This window comes from Stylophora pistillata, chromosome 12, assembly GCF_964205215.1.
Source record: "Stylophora pistillata chromosome 12, jaStyPist1.2, whole genome shotgun sequence".
Taxonomy (NCBI): domain Eukaryota; kingdom Metazoa; phylum Cnidaria; class Anthozoa; order Scleractinia; family Pocilloporidae; genus Stylophora; species Stylophora pistillata.
The window spans coordinates 19,997,430-20,021,372 of NC_142530.1; the positions used below are offsets into that span (position 1 = coordinate 19,997,430).

At 37.9% G+C, this 23,943-nt stretch overlaps 1 protein-coding gene and 1 non-coding gene across 3 annotated transcripts; both read left to right on the forward strand.

Annotated features, from left to right (window-relative positions):
* The first annotated feature begins 6,485 nt into the window (after positions 1–6,485).
* LOC111327551 (aladin) lies at positions 6,486–22,016 on the forward strand. Of its 2 annotated transcripts, none has more exons than XM_088740935.1 (17): positions 6,486–6,688; positions 7,638–7,774; positions 8,674–8,729; positions 10,608–10,699; positions 11,449–11,495; positions 12,314–12,380; positions 13,232–13,263; positions 14,007–14,066; positions 15,678–15,761; positions 15,940–16,060; positions 16,361–16,482; positions 16,804–16,864; positions 18,530–18,617; positions 18,957–19,160; positions 20,162–20,237; positions 21,048–21,132; positions 21,775–22,016. In XM_088740935.1, exons 1-17 carry the CDS (start codon positions 6,560–6,562, stop codon positions 21,865–21,867), a joined length of 1,554 nt encoding a protein of 517 aa, XP_088597061.1. In that variant the 5' UTR covers positions 6,486–6,559; the 3' UTR covers positions 21,868–22,016. The 2 variants fall into 2 exon arrangements, with proteins under 2 accessions (XP_088597061.1, XP_022787495.1); XM_022931760.2 differs by having other exon boundaries at positions 6,487–6,688; positions 18,990–19,160.
* On the forward strand, positions 15,163–15,236 carry Trnac-aca (transfer RNA cysteine (anticodon ACA)). The gene has a single exon. It is a non-coding gene; the product is annotated as a tRNA-Cys (tRNA).
* Positions 22,017–23,943: the final 1,927 nt, after the last annotated feature.

Below are 23,943 nucleotides of genomic sequence, written 5' to 3' on the forward strand. Positions count from 1 at the left end.
TGTTACCCCCACCGACGCAGCCACAAACAGTTTCTTTAGAAACTATCAGCCTTTATTCATTTGTGTTTAATTTAAGTTAAGTGGTGATAGAAACAGGTTTACAGCCTTGTATTCTTGTATCCCTACTACAGTCAAATCTGTATTAAGCAGTCATCCATGGGGGGTGGAAGGGTGACCACTTTATACAGGTTGAGTGCTAAATACAGGTTTCACAGAATAGGGGTACTGTAAAAAATGATGACAAACATCATTTATGCCATAAGTGACCATGAAATGTACAAAAACTTGCTAAAAATGTTGTTAACATCTGTTTTGTGGCAGATAAGCGTGGATGTAATTGTACTTGAAAGATTATTCCTAGTTTTGTTTGAGTGCTTCTGCACTTAGTGACCGTTCAATACAGGTGGAGGACAATACAAACATGGTGTTGGAACTCTGTCAAGGGTGACCACAACTGCTTATTAGCAGTGTCGACTGTTTGTTAGAGGTGAAAAGTACAGTGAAATTTTGGTACTTTTGTACCCAAATTTGGTCAATTCAAACCTAGTTTGAGATACTTTGTATCTGAATCGCAAGTCATCCAAAATACCTTGTACAGGGGCATGAACATGTGTTGATTGTCGCAAATGACAAGTTAGCGTAGTCAAGGGAGAAAGGTACAAGCAAAATTCTGTCAAGAGATTTACACATAACTTCCCCCTTTAATATCCATACGTTATCCAGCAAACAGGTTATGAGAATATTCAAACTTAGCAGGCAGAAGTTGTTACCTTGATCTAGCATTAAATATTTGTAACTAATTTACAAAGAAATGTGTAGCAGGTGTAGGGAAGAATTGACAATCAGATCTTGGGAGTTGAAGGGTTAATTAGGACTTTCCAAATAAAAACACCATTTTGCTTAACTGTGGGAACAAAACAACCGGTAACCAGTATTCCCCTTTGGAATTGGTTCAACGTTTATTAATTCACTTATTATAATTTTTCTTTTTTCTTTTTGAGGGGGGGGGGGGGGGAAGTGAGGTGGTCCAGCAAGTAACGCCACTATTTTTTCGTTTAATTTGGAACATTTTGGCAGGCAGTTGCATATAACTTGCTTAAAATCAGACTACATGGGGATGGGTAGGACTTAAATCCAAAATGTCAGCAAGCAGTCATAAAAACGTTTAGAAATGTGGTTTATTTCACTTACAATTTAGTTGGTTTCACTTTCTAGACCCATAATTGAAGGCTTGATCAGTTGTCAACTATATATAAGTTTTACTTTAAAAGGTTACACAGTCATCCACCTTCCATGGTAAAGAAAACAGAACTAATTGTTACAACTAACCGTCAATTTTTAAGTTTGACTTCTAATTTGATTCTGACGACTCAAACTGGAACTGAAAAAATAGTCTTTCAATATAGTTAATTCTACAAAAACAATTATAAGAACAGAATCCATTTGTTAAGTGGAAACAATGCTCTTTCTGTTTCTGAGATGTAAACGGGTCTAAAGAACCTTGTTCTGTGGTATACGTCTCTTTTTCAAAGGCGTCGTAGTTTTTCGCTTGTTTATATTCTCTGTGGGTACTAATGTGACCCCCCCTTTGAAAATCCTGGCTACGCCCCTGGTTGTTCCTTTGTTTACAGTTTTCCAATCACAACCGCAACTGCCAAGAATAACTCTCTGTTTTCTTTATCGCAAAAAACCTAGCCACCAGTTTATAATATACGGGTTAAGTGGTATTGTCTCATCCAATAGCCACCCCACTGAACTAATATCTCAGTTTGTTGACCACTACCTTCAACCACTCGTTCACAAACTACCATCTTATATCAAAGACACCAATGACTTCCTCAACAAACTGTTTTACATTGGTAATTTGCCCCCTAATTCTTTACTAGTTACACTTGATGTTTCATCCCTCTACACCAATATCCCACATAACGAAGGTATTAATGCCTGTGACCATTTTCTGTGTACCTCCTCCAATACCCCTATTCCTGCCGTCACACTTTGTGATCTCATTCGTATGGTTCTTACCATGAACAATTTTACTTTTAATAATGCTCATTAGCTCCAAGTTCACGGCACAGCCATGGGTACCAAAATGACCCCTTCTTTCGCTAGCCTTTTTCTGGGTCTTTTCGAAGGTAACGCTTTGAAAAATGCCCCATGTAAACCCCACACTTGGTTTAAATACATCGACGATATCTTTATGGTCTGGACCGAAGGTTTAGATAACCTAAAACTTTTCGTCGATTGTCTTAACAATATCCACCCCACCATCAAATTCACCAGCTCACACTCTTCCACTAATGTGGCTTTCCTTGACGTAAGTGTCTCTTTAACCACCGACGGTAATATCTCCACTAACCTCTACACCAAACCCACAGACAAACATATGTATCTATTGCACTCTTCTTGCCATCCATTACATACCAAAAAAAGCCATTCCGTTCAGTCTAAAGCGCTCCGCCTACGACGTATCTGTTCTACAGATAAAGCTTTTGAGACTCGCGCCGCTGAACTTACCTCATACCTTCTCAAACGAGGTTACAACCATAAATTCGTCACCAAACAAATACAACGCGCCGCTGACATCTCCCGCACATTCACCTTACAAACTAAAGACGTAAAAAAACCTAACCGTATTCCATTTATAGCTACTCTTAATCCGTCGCTTCCTCACATCTCCAACATCATCAAAAAACACTGGCATCTACTGCAGTCTTCTAACCTCTGCAAAAAAGCTTTTCCTCAACTGCCAGTTGTCGCCTTCAGTCGCTCCCCCAACCTTCGCGACACATTAGTAACAGCCAAACTCCCCTCTAATTCTACCACTTCCCATTCTTAACTCCCCCCCCCCCCGGCTCTTTCCGTTGTGGTAGAAACTGCGTTACTTGCCCCTACATCTCTGACGGTCTTACTAACTATACCTTTTTTTCTACCGGCGAAACACGTCCCATTAAATCTCACTTGACCTGTGACACTAAAAACCTTATCTCCTTAATTCAGTGTAACCGCTGTTACTTACAATACATAGGAGAAACTAAACGACGTTTAAAAGACCGTTTTAATGAACACCGCCGTACCATTGATAAACCTAACTCTAAATCTAAACCTACTACAGCGGCAGAACTACTCATTTCCTCTCCTAACCACTCTGCTCACGACATGGAGCTAATCACCATCGAAAAAGTGTTTTCCAAGAGAGACTCGATACGTAAGGCCAGGGAAGCTTTTTTAATTTCAAGAGGCAACACTATTTATCCAGATGGCCTTAACGCTCGCGAGGAAATGTATTAGTTTCTAGTTATTTATCCAATTTACCTTACTTACTCACTATTTCTATTTTTATTGTTATCTCATTGTCAATCAAATTAGTTTTACATATTTCCGCTGTTACATCATACAGCTATCTATGAAGCATCACCCCAATTCTCTGTTAATTCCCACTGCACCTGATGAAGGCTGGTTTGGCCAGCCGAAATATAGTGCTCCGTCTTAAAATTTACTTATCTACGTTGTATCGGTCTTGCCTCTATTTTTACATTTCATATTCGTTATTTTGGGCCGATCAGATCATCGCTGATCCAACTTACAAGAGTAGGAGTATCGTCCACGGTTGCCTTCTGAACATTTCACAGTTAAGTGGTAGACTCTTGAGTTTCTCAGCAAGGTGTTGGTGGCTTACAGAATCGAAGGCCTTTTTAAAATCCATAGCGAACATCAGCACTGCCATACACTTGGGATTATCTACAAACTTGCAGATCTTATTCTGGATAAGCCGTAGAGCATATAAGATGTCATGAAATATTTCCCACACGACAACTGAAGCTACATTTAGGTAATTTGGTCATATCAACTAAGTTGACATTGTAAATTGGCCACCATAAAGGGTTAAAAAGCTAACGTTTCGAGCGTTAGCCCTTTCGCCCTGACGAAGGGCTAACGCTCGAAGCGTCAGCTTTTTATAGGATGGTTTTCATTAACGACGGAGTCGGAGTCGTAGTCGGAGTGGTAAGAGCGCTTATGATCTAATGAAAATCGAAAAATGGAGTCGTAAGCGGAGTCGTAAGCTCGACGGAATCGGAGTAGGAAGAATCAGAACGTTCCCATTTTCTTCCGATTCCGCTTATGACTCCTTCGCTTACGATCTAGTGAAAACTGCATTGTCGGAGTCGGAAGCGGAAGCGGAAGAATAAATCAATCATAATGCTCGGTTACAGGCCCGCGGAAGTACAAATTTTGGCGCCAAAGACAACATGGCGGACGAAGAGCAACTTTGGCTCTTATTAATCATTATTTTGCGCAGGCAGAGACAATGCAGAATTAATATCGTTCGAAAAAGAAAGCAATTTTGCGTTCGTGATATCTATCGACGTCTAGCAGCCTTGGAAGAGTATGCTAACCTCGTCAGCGAACTACGACTTGGTGATCGTGAATCGTACTTTCGGTAGGTTCAGTTCGAGTATTTTAACTTTTAGTTTCGTAATTTTTACCGTCAAGCTCACACGTTTAAATTTGTTACGGCTATTTGTGCATTTTGGAAAGATGGAATCGAGGATTGTGATTGGTTTATTCTTCCGCTTCCGCTTCCGACTCCGACAATGCAGTTTTCACTAGATCGTAAGCGGCGGAGTTATCGGCAGAATCGGTGTTCTGCTTCCGACTCCGTCAGTTTGATTTTCACTAGATCGTATCGCTCCACACTTCTGATTACGTCTCCGACTGCGACTCCGTCGCAAGTGAAAACCAGCCTTAACTCTTTACGGTGGCTAATTTACAATTTCAACGTAATTGATATAACCAAATTACCTTGTTAAACACACCGACGCAGCACCACAGTCTCTTTAGAAACTTACCCCCTTTATACATGAAGTTATATTTAGTTCAGTAATGGACGACAGGGCCGGGTCAGCATGAGTCCACTGATCCAGAGACCGAAAAAAATGCAAGTAATGATGATAAAACAACTCTAACCGCAGTGTCCGTTTTAGCATCTTTGTGTAGGGCTGATTAAATATTGTTTCTAAAAGTTTTCCCTTTGCTTGAAAAGAAGGTATTACTATGTCTTAAACATTTTGGGAGAACTTTGGAATCTTTTCACAACAAGAAGTTCATCTTGTCCGTTCATCAAACTGTGTCAACTGGGATCTAATTTGATCTTAATACCAGTCTCTCAAGAAGCATGGCTACCACTTTAACCTCCTCTTATTCGCCTATCGTGCAGGTACGAAAGTATCAAAGCATTGTTTAATTGGTCAATCCCTTTCCCATGCTTATGTTTGATCTGGCTCTGAAATCGAGTCTCGCTGATATGTCACGAGCTATTGACAAGCAGGTTGACAAGTGAATGTACATTTGGAAATAAACCCGCAGTATTAGTGGAGGAAACAAGATTTCTCTGGTTCCAGTTAAAACAAACAAGCAAACAAACTTTATTAATGTTTTTACATTTAAAAGAAGAACACGTACAACTCGCCTGTAGCGGCGAGTTGTGCAGGGAGATAAAGAAAAAGAAGAGAATAACTCAATTTGAAAGCTTCAGATAACATACTATGAGCAATAACAATAGCAAATAAATGTTTTCAACATTTAAGAAATTTGAGACAATTATTATCCTAATAAACTGAATAGTCGCGCCGAAATTAAATTTTTACGCACAGCAGAAGTGAAGGAGCTTAAGAAAAAGTCAACCAAATTTTCTTTAACTAATTGTGAAGAAAGCAATTTTCCCATTTTCTTGGCGTCAAGGAAACAGTACCAATGAACCAGAAAGAGCATTTCGTTCAAGAATTCTCCCCAAGGACCATATCTGCCATATCCCCATCACACCTTCTGGACCTTCTGAGGACTAATTTAAATAAAGAAGAAAGCGACGGGACGTACGCTAAGCACTTCTTAGATAGAGGTAGCACGGAATGCTGGTTTCGACAGTGTGCTGCTCTTCTGAAGTTAAACTTATTAAATAATTAAAATGAACCCCAAGCAATGGAGAGATAAGAAATTACCTGCAAAATTAAGGGCCTGATTACATGAGCCGAGCTGGCCCGGTTAGCCGAGCTGATTTCTTTTGTTTGCACGCTTTGGCGAACACCAAAACAAAAGAAATCAGCCCGGCTAACAGGGCCATCCCGGGTCATGTAATCAGGCCCTAAAATACATTCTAATTTAATGTTACCATTAATTTGCTTGTTAATGAAGCGCTCGTTCTTTCTCTTCTATTCACTGTTTCTTATATGGTCCTGCTTCCCATAGAGACGAAGCCATAGTTTTGCCCTGTTTATTGAGTCCCAGCACACGAAACAAAAAAGTTTGCCGAGTTTTACCCGATATTCCTCGCTCTCGGCATTTGTTTGTTTTGGAACATCTTCAGTCGTTCAACGCTCGGTAACGATTCCTTCGGATCGCTTCGAATGTTACTCGGAATTGGCTCGTGATGATGAACATCCCACGATGGCGCTTGATTAAAAATGAACCCAGTCTCTCCCGTCCTATTAGAACGCCTGTCAATAAAAACCTTCCCGCCATCTTTGAATTGCGGAACTGAGACTGACATCTAAACTAAAACATGTCTTCATTATCCGTTTTTCCAGCTCCTGCCCCAATAGGCGAGGTAACGTTATGCGAAATGAATGCCAGGTTGATAGCCGAGGATTACAGCTCTGCCGAGTTGTCAAAATATGTGCCCGCCACACAGGTAGAGTTCGTTTCATATATCTTTTATTGAGATACATACATACATACGTACGTGGTTTATTTGTTTAAGCAGGTCATGAATAAAAGGCAGCATAAAGCTGATGCGGACCTGCATAAAACTACCATGTACTAGTATGAACACTTTTAGACCGTAAACCATATCACTATGACATGGCGTTACATCCAACGGGGTCAGAATCTAATAATGAAATAATAGTAGCACTGATTGGACCATTTGTGTAACCTTAGCAAAGAAACGAAACCAAAGTAACCGTATGCATCAGTTTTGACCAAAGTATACATTATTTCAATCTGTAACTGTACATTATATTTAGAATAAAAGAGGTTTTTAATATTTTGCAAGGGTATCAAATTTATGTCGCTGATCTTTGGGAATATCATTTTAGAGGGCATCTGTGAAAGTGCATTGATCTTGAAAAAATGCATTTTAAAGTTGCTAGAAAAGGACAGAAATGTGTGTATAGAGTAATCTTTGCAAATTTGTTCAGATAAGGGTGTTGAAGCTTTGAATTTATTAGTTCATAATAAGTATAAAAATGTCAGGGCCCATGACAGACATTTGATTGTAGTTAATGTCAGGGGGGGGGGGGGGTTGGGAATTGAACCTTACCTGGCTGGGGTGGGGAATTTGAACCAAAAGTGTCAAGTCTTTCCAGCAGAGTGCAGGTGTTTTATCTTTTAATTTGCAAGTTTGTGGCTCGGAAGTAAAGGTCTAGGTTTTAAAGCTTGGTTGATCTTCAAAAGTTCAAATGTCTGGGGGATTACCCGGAGGTGGGGATGTAAAAGCTTTGAATTGATTGATGCATAAGATCATAAGGTCCATACAATTCAAATCATTTTGGATCTTGAGATTAAATTTTTGAAATTTTAGAAACCCTTCATGATTCCAGCTAGAGAGATAGGAAAAATAACTTTCTGTGTTTCATCAGGGGATCAAGTATCCTTCAATCAATGGAAATAAAGAGAGATCAAAGACAGGAAATAACTTGTCCAGTTCTATGGATCAAGATTGGGGATCACTTGTGAAGAGAGAGGAAAGTATTTCTAAAAAGCTTCTTAAGGTTTGGTAAGTACTAGCATGATGTTTTAAAACATTTTTACAGCATACCACAAAAAAAAAACTTTGGCAAAAAAGAAAATGAAAAATATTTCCTTAAACATAAATTGTTCTATAAAGGTGACTGCCTTCCTGCAGTTTCAGAAGAATGTTTGCTTCTTTGAACAGATGTCCATTGGTGGGCATCTCTTAGTACTGGTGAGGGGTTTGTGAATCCATTCTGAGGTTTGTATGGAATTGGTTCCAAAGATTAGGGATTGTAATCTACTTTAGTCAATTAACAGTAACCATTACACTTACATATTTGCTATGATGTTGCACTCATGCTTGATCCCATCCCACTTGCATAGTGCACATAACATGATAATGTAAAAACAAATTGGATTCCATAACAGTCTATAGAATTACATCCAAGCATATTTAATGAAACAACAAGGAAAAAAGGTGAAGTCTGTTTACAAGCCAAGTGGTCCATCAGGCTGGTGCTTAACTTTGGTTTCTGTAGCTTGAAGCAATTAGGAGTATTTCTACTTCCCCTAGGATGGGATGCTAGTCCATCACTGGGTTACCCCCCTGAGCATTTAAATACCTGGGTGACGAGAGGCACTGTGATAGTGTTCTTACCAAAGAACACAACACAATGTCCCCAGCCAGGGCTTGAACCCGCACCACTTGATTGGGAGTCGACCGCGCTAACCATGAGGCCACTGTGCCCAGTGTAACAAGGAGGCTGTTGTATTATAATGTTTTAATTGCTATTTATTTGATGATGACATTATGGATAAAATATACTGTACTTTGATTTGAGCTCCTTAGAATTGAAATATGACCTTACAGAACTACTGTCCTTTCAATTGTTTTTGGGATTGATATTCATCTGTGGAATTTTATGCAATTAAATCAACCAGGCATTATAAAGGGATATCTGAAATGCTGCATGAGGTCAAGAAAAGCAAGGATGAAGGTACAATGTACAATCATTGAAAGTTCAGAGGAAGAAAAGGGGTTTTGTTGTAATGAGTATTTCAGGTGTTGTGTATGCTAGTCCTAAAAATGAGTTTGTTTGACAAATTGTATTTAGTTCTTATTAACCGAACTAGGTCGGTCTGTAAGGGAGAATCTTGACTGAGGTTGTCAGTACAGACCGAATGCAGTGAGGTCTGTACCAGCGATGGAGGTCAAGATTCTCCCATACAGACCGACCTAGCTCGTTTAATAAGTTGTTTATATTGCTGTGTCTTATATGCCAATTTTTTATATTCTTTGTACCTTTTTTTTCTAGACCGGTCTAGATGCCGGTCTAGATGGGAAAATCTAGACTGCTTTCAGTATTGATTTCAGCCAATCAAATTTGTGAATTCAGTAGTTCCCAGTCCTTGTGAGACACAGCCATATAATAATTATACTAGTTATAGATGTTCAATTCTGTCAAAACATTGTGATAAAAGATATAGATTTTTCTTTTGTTGGTGCACACTATTGCTATGTGTAGGACAAGTATTACTGATAATCAGCAAATTTATTCTTTTATGCAAGGAGACCTTGGGGGTGCCATTACTGCCAACATTCAGATACTTTTTTTTTTATAAAATGGTGCTTAAGATATGAAGCCAGTTATGTTTTATGCAGCCAATCATTTTATAAAATGGTGCCTTAAAAATATGGAGTGCTTTTTATGAAGCCTCTTTTATCCAGCTAATCATTTGATAAAATAATTAGCTGCATAAAATATATTTGGCTTCATGAAAAGTGCTCCATCTTTTTTAAAGTGCACCTAAACCCCAAATTTTTTTTTTCGCGTAATGAAATAAGCGTATCTTTTGGAGTATTTCTATGCAAAATGTTTTTATTTGCTCAAATCAAAATACGGAAATCGGCTGCCATCTTGCCCCACTACCGAGCTTAAAGAGGAATGGCTCTAGCAGGTAATGTGACGTCAAATTGAGAACACGAAAGTCTGCATTTCACACATTTTCACTTGTTTGGGAAGGTTGTCGTCGATATTGTTCGAAAATATGCCAACTAAGTGTATTGTAGAAGGATGTAGCGACATGCGAAATTTGTAAGAAGGTATCGCGCTTCATACATTCCTCATACAACACACCTAGTCGGCATATTTCGGACAATATCGACGACAACCTTCCCAAACAAGTGAAAATGTGCGAAATGCAGACTTTCGTGTTCTCGATTTGACGTCACATACCCGCTAGAGCCATTCCTCTTTAAACTTGGTCGTGGGGCAAGATGGCAGCTGATTTTCCGTATTTTGACTGGGCACAGAAAATTAAAGATTTGAGCAAATTAATTTTTGCACAGAAATACTCCAAAAAATAAGCTTATTTCATTAAATGAAAAAAAGTTTTGGGTTTAGGTGCACTTTAAGGCACCATTTTATAAAATGATTAGCTGCATAAAACTTAATTGGCTTCATAAAAAGTGCTCCATATTTTTTAAGGGACCATTTTATAAACTGATTAGCTGCATAACACATGATTGGCTTCATATCTTAAGCACCATTTTGTAAAAAAAAAAAAAAAACAGTAGCTGAATATTGGTGGTAATGGCACTCCATAGGAGACAACCATGATCTCCAAGTCCATTAATAACAAGTTCTTCTACAATTATGTAATTTAAGTGTTTCAGCAGGGTTCTCAAATTTATTTTAACTGCTGAAAATGAGCAAAAACATTTGGAGTAGCTGGCCCATTTTTCAGAGTAGATAGTAATTTGTGCCAGTCACTTACCTATAATTATTGACAACCTTGTTAAGTAACTATTAGTTATCAGTCTTAAAAATTTATATTCATATGAAAATTTAGTTTGATATTTTTCCTTGACAAAGTGCCATCATGGCTTTGGCATGTGAGCAATGGAACAGATGCAGTTATAAGATGGTTCTTATCACTTTATGGCTACATTTTCCCTCATTTAAATGTAAGTTTTCCAGATTTTATCATCTTTCATACATGGTCCTAGGGAAAGCAGGTTAATGTGGCTAGGAAATTAATAGATGCATGATCTGAACTGGGGAGGCAGCTGAATTTAATTATGCTTGCCTAACAAGCATGGCATCTTGCAAAGCCACATTCATAGGAATTCCAGGGCTTGCCCCTCTGGAAAATATTTGACATTCGAAACTCTCTGAGAGGTGATTTTTGGCATTCTGGGACATGTTTGTCCGGGTAATATTTTCTTAGCCAGACATTGGTGTAAGAATCAGTTGAAAAGGACAGGAGTGCTGAGACATTGGGTCTATGAATTGTAACTTCTTGGTTACATTCATTAAATCTTTGAACCAGAGTAGCATATTAGACCATGTGTGACTGTCCTCCTGGTTGCATTGTGAACTTTGCTGTAAAATACTTAAAATTTTTCTATCTTTGAATACAATTCATAAAGTAGCCAGCCCAAAATTGTTTGACAGCTGGCTTGTTTCTACCACCAAATGTCAGTCTAATGACAACCTTTGGCAAGTATCTATTTGCCAAACCTAGTTATCTATTAAAAATTTAGTAGATGTTTAATTACTACAAATTAAAACTTTTCCCATTGGTTGAGTTAAGGCCTGTAGTACTGTAGATGTTCATGTTTTCACAATAGAGATTTAATACCATGATTTAAATTTTTTAATTAGGCAAAAATCTTTTGAAAAATCTCCTAAATTTCCCTTTATTTGTTTTCAGCTATCCAGAGAAGAAATGATCAATGTCTTTTCATGTGTGTCTTCTTGGTAAAACGTTAGATTCATAAATAAAGTAGGATTAGATTGAATATGTGTTGAAGGTTGAAATCAAATTTGGGTCAAAGTGATTTTTAAAGCAATGTGATTTGTAACTTTTTTTTATAAAGTGAAGTGAATGATTCGATACCTTAATAGCAGCATAGGCTGAATTGCTAAGGTCTATAGTGTTACTAAGGTTGAGATCGGACGTCAGCATTATCAAGCGCCTCTGGCAGCCACTTTAGTCCATGTAACGACCTCACCTTCTCCCCCCACACTTCCCACCCCAGGGGAGGACATCCATCACACAGTAATCTCGTGCGTGGGAAATTAATGTTTCCTACCCCAAACCCTGCAGGAGATGGGACCTCCATTTATTCGTCCTTATCCGAGAAGACTAGAATATCTATTCATTTCATTGATGTTATAGAACGGTAGCAAATTCTCCTCAGTTATTTTAAGACCATGAGTATTGGTCGGGCCGGGGCTCAAACCCTCAACCTCCCGCACAACACAATCTGGCACTCTAACCAATTGAGCTGACCAGGAGGCGCCCTTCTTCATCCTTCAATTTGAGGAAGTATGGTATTTATAGTATGAATGATTTTAATTATGATAAGTAGAAATTGATCTTGTATCACTTCTGATCAGTTAATTAATAAAAACAGGTGATTTAAAATTAGATGGAAAAATAGAGATTCTGATATAGGTTCAACCCCTACATACAGAGGGTGCCACTAGCTACCAATAGAGTAATAAATACCATATGAGCAAGCCATCACTGTGTATAACTCTCTAGTCATCCTTGTAATCTATTGATTTTATAGGAAAAACTCTTCCATCAGGGCATTCGCCTGGCACCCTCATGTTGCTAAATTTGTTGTGGCTTGGCAGGTTTGTTTGAAATGACCTGAAGGTCATATTGATTTTTAGGGGCAGTGATTGAATGTTCAACAGGATTGGTGGGGGGGGGGGGAGGGAAGGGAGGGTAGGTGTTGGTGAAGGAAGCTTCTTCATAGGTCTTACAGCATGTAATGATAATAATGACTTTCTTACTGTGTTCATTACATCTAGCAGGGGGGGGAATCCCCAATGCTTATAGGAGACACTTGACTAGAACCATCTAAAATGAATATGAAATTGAAATTATAGTAACAGATAATGTATAACATAGCCTGAGAAAAGCAGCTGTCCTTTCGCTCCCTTCGTTTCCCCGCGAAAGGGGAACGAAGGGAGCGAAAGGATGGCTGCTTTTCTCAGGCTGTGTATAACAGATTTCTGAGTGAAATTTACAAATGATAATTATACAGAAAAATCCTGCAAGAAAAATTGAAATTATGAATTGTGAAGATTGCAGCCACTGCATCCATCTGAGATGTTATTTAAATCAAGCTTAATATGTATCTGGGTCTTGAACTGCTTACATGTTGCAGTTGTCCACAATTTTGGTGGGGAATATGTCTCAACATCTCTACTGCGGTACCCAGGCCTTCTCATCCTCATTAGTACTCAAAAAATAAATTTATTAAGTCACCCATGCCACCCCATGCTTGCTTTTATTGAAAAACTACATTCTGCCAAAGGAAGGCTTTTACATTTTGGCATGCTAATTGGTGTTTTTTAAAGTCTCTTTGCATACAATTTTCTCCTAAAAGTGTCTGTATCAGTGGTACTCCTTTTTGGCTTTTTCAGTCTGTTCAGTTGCAGCATTGAACTTATTAAGTACTCTTTGATTTCTTTTTCAGGATGATTCAGTGAGAGTTTATACATTGTCAAGGTAGGATACTTCAGACCAGTTCTGTTCTAGTCTGTTACTAAGTAATAAGTAGTTGAAGTAGGGAAAGGGCGGAATCAGAATTAATTCACTCAGACCTACATACCAGGTAAAAATAAGAATAATTAACTTAAAAAAATCCTGTGCTTTGCATGTGAAGACATTTACATTGCCTTACTTTGATAGTTCACACAGAATGATAGGAAATGGTGGCAAGAGTACTTGCCTCTCACTGGTGTGGGCAGGGTTTAATTCCCAGACCTGATGTCACATTAATTTTGGGTTGAGTTTGTTGTTGGTTCTTCTCCTTGCTTGGATGATTTTTATCTAGTTCCTGTGGTTTTCCTCCCTCCACAAAAATCAACTTTCCAAACTCCAATCTGACTTGGAAACAATGGACAAGAAGAGCCACATGTGGAATGTCTATTGCTAAATTCCTATTATTATTCTCATTGTTATTATCATTAAATTTTATTACAGAATATTGTGATTGAATTTTTGCAAATTTTTGCCAGCACTGAATGCACTCATTAAAAATAAACAGTTTGCAATAATAATGCAGCCTAAGTGAATAACAATAATATGTAACTTATGAAGAATCTTAATTTGCAAGAATATCCAAGCTAAAATAATTAAGTTAACTCTTGATCTACAAAGTGAAGTTTCATTTAAATGTGTTTATCTGAGAGAACATGATAGCTTATGAATAAAAGTATTTGAATATATTTTTTGTCTTTTTTTTTCAGTGATTTGGTCCCTATATTAGAGCACAAGCAACAGAAAGCTGTCAGTTGTCTGGCGTGGAGGTAGGGCTAACTCTTTCACCTCAAAGATTTCTTTTATTTAGTAACTCTCTATATTGTCTCCCAGGCATTGCTTATAACTCAAGTTCTGAGAATTTGGTATTGAATCAAATGATAATTCCCTAATTGATATTTTTCTACATTCTCATTACTTGTCTGCTTGATATTGTATTGTTATTGTAAGGAGAAATTAATCACTGACAGTTTTGTTGTATTCTTAACACTTCTCACACACAATTGGGAGCCATGTCAAGCCTAACCATACAGCCTGACCTTTATTACGTAGCATCTGGGCTGGGGGGAATTATGTGCCGATGCAAAAGCGCATAATTTTAGCTCAAACGCATAATTTGCATAATCTTGTAAAAAGTGCATAATTTCTGCACAATTCTGGATATTTTGAAAAAAATGTGTGCTAAAAGATAAATTTTCCTACCTTCAAAACCTTTTAAAATAGTTTTTTCAAATTGTAGTGAATTTTGATGGCAAAAACTGTATTTTTAATCGAAAAGATCGTGTCAAACATGCAGGAAAACAAGTAAAATTGAACAGGCCTCTTGTCTTTTGCTGCCGGAGACCTGGGCTCTACTTGTTGACTTGCAAGCAATATGATTGGAGGAAAAAGAACCAATCAGTGCTTCCGAAAGAAAAATGGTGCCATTTTGGTAAATTTATTCCAGAAACTTTCTTTTTTGTTCTTTTCGTGTTTAAAATGGAAAGTTTTTTCAAACGAAAGAAAAAAATTACAATGTAATGGCCAAAGAGAGAGTTGAGCAATATCCTGGCAAATAATTATTAATAGTTAGGTTTTCTTAATATGGATTTACATAAAAATTTAAAATTTATGTAAAATTCAATACTTTCAATATTGTGCAACTTACATAGTTTGTACATAATTTGCTAAATTTGGCACATAATCGCAGAAAAAATGGTGCATAATTTCTCATAAAATAGTGCATAATTCCCCCAGCCCTGAAGCATCAAAATATTACAACAGAGCAAACAACAGGAAAATGCTTCCTAGATTACAGCCCACAACAAACTTGAATAAATTTACTACCAAACAACTACCACAAATTGACCCCTTGCTCACCATAGAGTCTCCAGTAGCTCAGTGGTTAGAGCATCCGACTACATCACGGATGGTCGTGGGTTCAAGTCCCATCTGGGGCTTGGATTTGTCTATTACACTAAAACAACTACCTGTCATATTAAAAGGCTTGTCCAATGAAGGCTTTACGATGGTGAGAGAAATTCTCAGAACTACATATAAATAGTGACTTTGAGGCATTTAAAACTACCCATCTTGAAGGTGGGTGGGGGAGGTCTGAGAACAACAAATGGCAAGAAGAAAACCTGTAAATTATATCCAACCATGTGATGAAACCCTCTCACACTAGCACCCAAACTCTCAGGTGTGTAAGAAAAACATTTTCCACTTCTTTCATTCTCCAGCTAGCAGAAAATGACAAGCTTTTAATTGGTTTTCTCTAAAGGCTTATATTTAGAGAGATTGAAATACCGATGTGCGTGTGTATGTGTGGTGAGAATTTTTCTGATTATTGTTTCCATGTATTTTCCTTTTAAAATCATGTTTTATTTTTTTCAATTTAGACCTCTGTCAGGATCAGGTTTGGTGGTTGGCTGTGACAGTGGTTTGTTTGTCTGGACTGTAGACCCATTATCACCCATTCTAAGGTAAACATTGCTTGAATGTAATTTTTTGAGATTATAATAATTATATCCCTCCCACTTAGAGGGGGCACATTGATTGTTTATTACTTGACTATTTGAATGTAAACAAATCTGTTTGCAATTTTAGGAAATTGTTCCACCAAGCAAAGTAATGAATTTGGATTTTTTTTTCCTTGTGTAGACTTGGAGGTAGCTCTGTGCGTCATCTGTCCTATCCAGGCCACAGCCCAGTTACAACTGTCTCATGGAGTCCCAGTGGACAGTTGTTGGTGTCTGGTTCTCCAGCAGACAGTAATTTAATGGTATGTGATAGCTGAAATGTCTTCTTAGGAACAATTGAAAAGTAGGAAGATGGCAACATAGTAGATGATGGTTGGCCTGTTGTGTTCCTTTAAATTGTTGAAGGGAGAAGTCAGATAATTTTTTCCCAAGAATTATCAAATTTACAACTTACAGAAAACAGTTGATCCTTGTAGAACACAACTGTAAATGGTAGAATGTAAAGGGGTTCCAATTTATAGATTGTTTTTGCATTGGCAAAAGTCAAGTTTTCAAGTTTTTGTGTTCTGTAATATAATTATTTCTCTTGTGAAAATTTCCAGGTGTGGGACGTGGCTCTGGAGACAGCCACACCCTTATATAGAGCAGGAGGGGGCGTATCACTCACATCATGGTCACCAGATGAGAGGAATGTATTTACTGCTACACCCTCCAGCTTGTTCAGGTTAGACTGTTTGCCAAAATATAACAATAAAAATTGACATGTCTGGTCATCTTGGAAAAAAAAAAACTGTTATAGTTATCAAAGCAATCATTCAGCTCATTACATCAAGCCCAGATACAAGTTTTCCCTGCTTGATTGTGGTGACTAAATGCATTACTTTTTTCTGGCAGTTGTAGATTCCAATATGATGCTTCTTTTAGGTATAAATTAAACTTTCATCTCTTGAGCTTCGAAGAATAACATTGACTGCTTGTGATTAATATTTGAACTGATGTTCAGTCAAGACATGTAAGTGTTTACTGGTGGTTTTCTTTCCAATAGAGTGTGGGAGACTCAGACTTGGACATGTGAAAAGTGGTCTAATTTAGCAGGTGCCTGTCAGGTAAATATATTTAACCTGTAGTGGTCAAAAATGTATTTAATTCAAGCTCTTTGCAACTTAGGATCTCTTGAGCATTGGGGAATAAAAAATAACCTTTTAAATAATTGGATACATACAACATTGTTAGTCTTAACCTTTTGACACCTCAGAGTGATTTACATCTCATTTCTCCTAACACTGTTACTCCAACAGAGCTGAAAAATGTATTCATACATGCTAGGTTTTGGCACAGAAAACGGATTTTGAGTAGTTCGCATTGTTGACTTTCTATTCTGTTGCTTTGAGGCATTGTTTTCCTTGCTGCTTTTCTTTTGCGGAACAACTTCCAGAAACTTTGTACACCCCCTGTATATTTTCATAAATTAATTTTCTCCTTAAAAACTTTGGAAATAGGGAAATGTCTTTGACAACAACAAAATGCCATGGTTTTAAATGCTAGCTCCTCATTATATTTTCAAATTAATTTCTTCATATGCTTGAGCCTGCATTGCTGACCACATACCTTTGACATTATTCAGCTCTGTCTATCACCACTGAAGCACATAGTAAGGTTATGAGAATAAAAGAAATGTTGAATTAAAGGAATGTTAAATTGTTATCAGCTTTAGCTTCTTGTGGTTTTCAAACAAATTCTCCTTGTCAGCACCGTAGGAAATGTATAGAGAACAGTATGGAGAATATGCAAACTGATATTAGGGTGTAAACAATTTGTGACAACTAACTGTCTTTAGTATAATTTCAGAGCTGAGCAAAGAGTTTCCAGCGATCTGATTGGTCGAGCGGTTCCTTATATGAAGCTATATAAACCGCTCTACGCGGTTTATATAAAATGTTAAAATAAAATGTTAATAAATGTTACTAAAATGTTATGATTTTAGAAATTTCTCTGTTATTCAGCTCTGAAATTATACTAAAACAACTATTCGCCTCAGGTTCAGTAAATATTGTCGAATAATCCCCTCGACTTCGTATTGGGGATTATTCGACAATATTCACCTCGCCTTTGGCGAATAATTGTTAAATAGTGTTGCATGATTACGTGGATAAGGGTAGTCCTGAAAAAAACTAAGCTAAAAAACTGAGTGTTGTTAAACCAAAACTAAAGTAATCAAAAAGTGTAAAGGAAAATTGGGCTTCAATCACTGGAAGGGTGTTTGGTTTTGAGTTTTGAGAATAATGGCTAGTTTTCTTGACTAATCACAAAGAAAAAAAAGTAAAATAAATGCAACCTTTGATTGCAGTTTTTGATAATCAATTGGAATTTCTGTGGCCATATAATTTCTGTAGTCTATACTTAGTTATGGTTAAATCTTTTTAAATGTGATTCCCTATCTCAATTTTTTTTTTGTATAATTATTTTGTATTTGCAGAGATCGACACTAACTTTTCAACTTACTAGCCAAGTGGCTAGTGACATCTTAGATGTTATGACAATTTTAGTTTGTTTACTAGCCAAACTGGCCTGTAGAAATGGAAAACCACTAGCCAAAACTGAATTTCTACTAGTCTGTGGCTAGTTGGCTACTGTTAGTGTTGAGCCCTGATTTACCTCTTTCTTTATGGCTTTGAATTGAGAAATTGGTAGACAAACTGTGCGTTAGTGTTAAGAAGATGAAATGCTTAGGGAAATAATCACTTGACTGTGTGTATGATCATCTTTTTTAGGCAGCATGTTGGAGTCCTGATGGGAAGATTCTTGTGTTTGCTGTGGCAGATGAACCTGCTCTTTATTCACTTCAGTTTCAGAATATTGGTAAGTAATGGCATTACTTCATTACTTGGAAATTGTACTCACTACCACTGTAATTGGCGTCCAGAAAAGAAGAATTGTAATGTCTGAATACATTTTGTGTCCTGTAGCTTATGTTTAATCTTCTACCATATTTTGTTGACCAGTTGTTTCAAATTAAGATGCGAAAAATGCCAGTGGTTTACTGGTGTTTTAATCTTCAATGTGATTAGTCATTGATCGTCTTAGTTTAACAGTAAAAAGTCAGCAAATTGAAGGAAATACTGTGCCGGACATCTAACTTACGGTGATGACCATGGTTGTTAAACTTAAAAAAAACTTACAGCTCTATTTATATGACAGCACATAAAGAGAAATTTTCAATATCTGATCCAGATGACGGGCGCCATAATGCAACTGTGGCAAAAGGTGCGCGTCTGGCTGTGCGATGCGCGGATTTGACGCCGCACACTTGGGAGGATGCTGATGGCTCAGTAACTTTAGGTGGCTGTGTGCGTTCCATGGCTTGGGACCCATTTGGTGAAAGACTGGCTATTATATTTAAAGGTACACAGGTGTTTCAAGGAAGGTTGTCGAAAAAATTATTGTAAGTGCAGGTGACAACTCGAAAGGTATCGTGAGTAGTTTTCAGGTCATGGTTCCTTGACCTCAGGATTTAAGGAAAATCTGTAAAACGTCACGGTAAGGACAGTGCTAGCAGGTTTGATACCAGATACCCAGGTTACCTTTCGAGACTGTTCGCTTTTACTTTTGTCCTTTTTAGCGACAACCTTTCTCGAAACAATGTAATATGGGTTTTATCAACTGAGCTGATAATGTAAATTGGCCACCGTAAATAATTTCAAAGCTGACGTCTCGAACGTTAGCCCTTCGCCAGAGCTTTAAGGACGAAGGGCTAACGCTTGAAACGTCAGCTTTGAAACTACTTACTGTGGCCAATTTACTTTATCAACTCAGTTGATAAAACCCAAACTACCTTGTTAACTCCACCGACCCAGCACCACAGTTTCTTTATAAACTTACTCCTTTCTCGAAACAGCTGTATTTGCAAAGTTTGGTTGTCACGTCAGAGCCATTTTGGTAAACAATCAGCCTCAGACAGTAAAAGGCATTCTTTTCTCATCCCAAGGTCACATTGCATATGAGAACTCTCACTTCTCCGTTTACTCATTGCAAAAAAAAAAATAAAATAATAATAATAATAATAATAATAATAATGAAATAAACAGTTTTTAATGTAAAGAAACACTTAGCTAGAAGCTAGTTTACAGGTTTTTCACCAAACAACTGAAGCAAGTAATTCAAATTGAAAATAACATTATTAAGAATCCCAACTGGCCGAATGCAAACCAGTTGGCAAACGAAACATATTCTGAGTAGACAGAAAAGTACGTTACACAGCTACATAGACCTTACATTTTAGGAATCTTTTTATAAGTTTTGTTTGAAATCTGATTTGCTTTTCAGGATAGCTGTTCCCTAGTTACGTTACCCCATGTTTCAATTAGTAATTGATTTAGATGGAAATTTAATTTATTTCTCGACAGATGACAGAAAACATGCTCAAGAATTAGTTGCTGTGTTCAAAACCAGATTGAAACCATCCTTTGAAATCATGCCATGGTAAGAAGTAATCTTGGAAACATGTATCTGTGTACATGCGAATGGTTCCATTCATTTGCTCTTACAGTTGAAACCTGGTCAAGCTTCCCTGTTTGAAAAAGAAATTTGAACTGGATTGTTTTAATACTTGCCTCATTATTTTTATCAATATTGTGTTGTTCGGATAAATAATCCAAAATTTAAAGCAAACCATGATCCAAATACCGATTTTAGGTTGGATTTCGGATATGGAATTAATCATCTTCTGAGAGCGAAGCGGTATATTTTGAGAAGAGATAAAGTGACCAGTGTATACACAGGAAGCCCAAGATTGTGTAATGAGCCTCCGTAAAAATGGAAATATGTTTACGTTACGCAGTGAGAGAGATGAAAGGATTTGTATGGAAATAAATGGTTCATCGGCTTTGCCCTCTAGAGGATTTTACACTTCGCCCATTGCTCAACGTAAATGTATTTGCACATTTACATTGTACGAGGCTCATTACGCGAGTTTGGCCTACGTGTGGTCATAGTTACTATGGTGTGGTGTATGAAACTATCTGGAGAGATTTTATGAATCCTAATTTTTTAGAACTATTTGAAAAGAACTTTTCACGGTTTTATATTGTAACTGACCTTGACTTCACCCATTAATTTTTTTGTATGTACCTGTTTCGACTCTGATGGTGACGTCTGCTAAGGCTTTTGAAATGTCAGCGGACTCTACCGATAACTGTCCTTCTCAGGGCGACTTCCGCCAATAAGATTACACAAATAAATAAATAAATAAATAAGATTACACAAATCAATTGTTCTTGTTTTTTGTTGCAGTGGCTTTGTTAGGGGACCTCCTGAAACAGTTCCACAAATTATTACTTTTCAGCAAGACTTCAAGAAGGGAGCTCTTCTGACTGTTGTAAGTCGAGATTGTGTACGAAAAGTTTAAAAAGGGTGTAAGTTATCAGGGTGGTCCAAACATTTAGCTGAATTCATGTACAGGAGCATGTCGTAGTTTTGTTAGCATGAAGGAACCCGAGATGTTGCTATGCCGGAAACTGGTCCATTGCGCTGGCCTCTCTTACAACATTTTCTTTAACTTTCCTGACAATTTTCTAGAATCAGATTCAATTCGTTAGTGGATATAGCCTCTTTGAGAGTGAGGTTAACTCTAGAAATGACCCAGTACAGAACTAAATATCAGGGCTCTGGGTGAAGTTAACAAGTAAAGGTGACAGGACCACGAAGATGAACAAACAAACATAACCATGAGAAACACAAGACGATCGACGGACATCGGGTCCACCAGCTTTTATTGCAAATACCTTGCCCTTTCAAATAAACAATGACCATATCATTCCACAATAGAGAATGCATTTTACACGCGCAAAATTGAGTTCCCTTTTCTTTAAACTGCTGCACTATAAGTGGAAAGATATGAACATAACGCTTGAAAAAGTTCTGTGTAAGGCCAATGGACATCTACGAAATTTACGAAACTGTAGTCTGTAGACTTGGGACAATTGTATATCAATTACTTTTGGTCTGTTTGTTCTTGCAGTGTTGGTCAGATGGAAGTGTGTCATTTATTCCTCTAATGTTTTCTCCATCTTCCATCGGTTTCTTCCAAAATGGAGTGTTGAAGTCACAGTGATTGATAAATAAGCTTGTAAATAGGACTGCAGTTTTATAATTATAGTATTGATAACAGACTGTGCAGAAGGAACGTTTTTTTTTTCTGTTATAAAAACTAGGAATTAAATTAAGATACCAAAGGAAATAAATATCTCGCTGATATCTTGACCAGCATCTAATTTCTCCTGACAGTAAGACTGCTGAATCACTCATTGAGATCATGGGAACCGCCTCCCGCTTAGCTGAATTGGTTAGAGCGCCGGACTCTGTGAGAACAATCTATACATGTTCATCACCGGAGACGCAAAGCTAAGCAACACCCTATCAACAGTATAGTAGTCTTGGTATATATGTATTTTTTTCACAGTTTTTCCATCTTTCGATTATGATATGCTATATATTTTCTAACTATCTTTCCTTACCCAAAGAGAGTTTACAAAGCCCATTTCCGAATTACCCTTGGCCTCTTTTTCAAAACGAGGCCTGGTGCTCAACCATTGTTGTGAAAATGAGTTTAATTTGCAGGTGAATGAAAACTTATTATCATATGAAAGGATGAGCACCAGGACTCATTTTCAAAATGAGGCCAAGGGTAATTCGGAAATGGGCTATTGTTGGGGGTTGTTTACCACTCGCTTGGCTTTTCACGAGAAGTACTGAGACTCTGGACTCTTCTCTCTTTTTATTCTTTCCTATGACAACGTTTCGGGTCTCCTTCTTCTACTACTGCTGCTACTTTTCTTCTGCTATTTTTTTTCTACTTCTAGCAAGGAGTGCCCACGCATTAAATGCAAAAATCACAGACATGTTTGGGTTAGCTGACCGTGGGAGTTTCCACAGTGCATTCGTTGTTTTGCAAAGGGGGAAATTGGGTGGCTCGCTCCGAACTACTTGGCGAGCACTAAGGAACCAATTAAACGCCAATGAACGAGCTGCGCACGAGAATCACGCGCACAAACAAGATCTTCAGTGTGAGTAAAACTCAAGGTCAGTTTTACCAACCCAAACATGACCACCTATGAAACTAATTATTCCAAACATCGAAAGTACTTAGAACAAATTGAGAAGTCTTTCAAAGACAACCCAAAAAATTTTGGAGCTACCACAAAGTGTTTCTAGGAGGTCGGTCTGGCACAAGTCCAATCCCGTAAAAAGAGTCCCCTAACATACAACTATCACCTCAACCAAGTTCAGCTTGAGCGTGTCACCATTGAGAAAGATGTCGGGGTCACTGCCACACGTACCCTCTCTTGGGACCAACATGTTCACATTATCATCAGCAAGGCCAACAGGCTCCTTGGGCTTCTGAAACGCACATCCCCACTACTGACTGATCTGTCAGTCAGGCGCACACTCTATCTGGCACTTGTGAAATTGCAGTTGTCCTATGCAGGGCAAGTTTGGTCCCCGTCGCAAATATCCCTTAAAACTGAGATTGAAAGAGTGCAGAGGAGAGCGACGACATTGATCCTACAAACTCGTGTTGGGGGACACCGAATTCCCAACCACAACAAGCGATTAAAATGTCTCGCACGGTAAGAAGGAAATCCACGAACTTAGCAAAGTTCAAGCACACTAAAAATAAAAGATCAAAACTATAGATCTACCAAAATAACACGTAGACGCAACCTGGGAAGACCTAGGCTCATTTGTCACTCACCGTTGACGTGTGCGGGTCAAATTCAAATGCTGGTAGAGGAACAAAAGGAGCTAATGAGATATCTATTGTTTACTTCCACCAGCATGGTGGCATGAGGTAACGTGCGAACCACCTACTTCGATCTCAAATTTACCGCCACAAATAAAGACAGTCTCCATTGGAGAAAGGAAATACAAATCTCAAAAATTCTTGTATTGTGATGAAGAAATCGAACAATTTTGAGGAATGCGCACGCTGTTCACTGCTTTGGAGTAGCTGTAGCTCAAGCTGACTTGACTCTAAGAGTTGTACATCACACGAAGGTTGATTGACAAATGATCTAGTGGGACCTAAAGCCCCTTTTATAGCGCGCCTTCGTGTTTAATGGACCGTAAGCAAAGGATAAAACTGAGCCGCGATTGCTTCTCGGAGTGGGAAGCTGTTCCTGCAGGGGTG

What these genes read in the sequence shown, in the direction of transcription:
- LOC111327551 (XM_088740935.1), top strand. Translation starts at nt 6,560, where the DNA reads ATGTCTTCATTATCCGTTTTTCCAGCTCCTGCCCCAATAGGCGAGGTA. An exon ending in TTTTCATGTGTGTCTTCTTG is followed by an intron (nt 11,496 to 12,313) that starts GTAAAACGTTAG and finishes TTGATTTTATAG; the next exon opens with GAAAAACTCTTCCATCAGGG. An exon ending in CAGCAGACAGTAATTTAATG is followed by an intron (nt 16,061 to 16,360) that starts GTATGTGATAGC and finishes GAAAATTTCCAG; the next exon opens with GTGTGGGACGTGGCTCTGGA.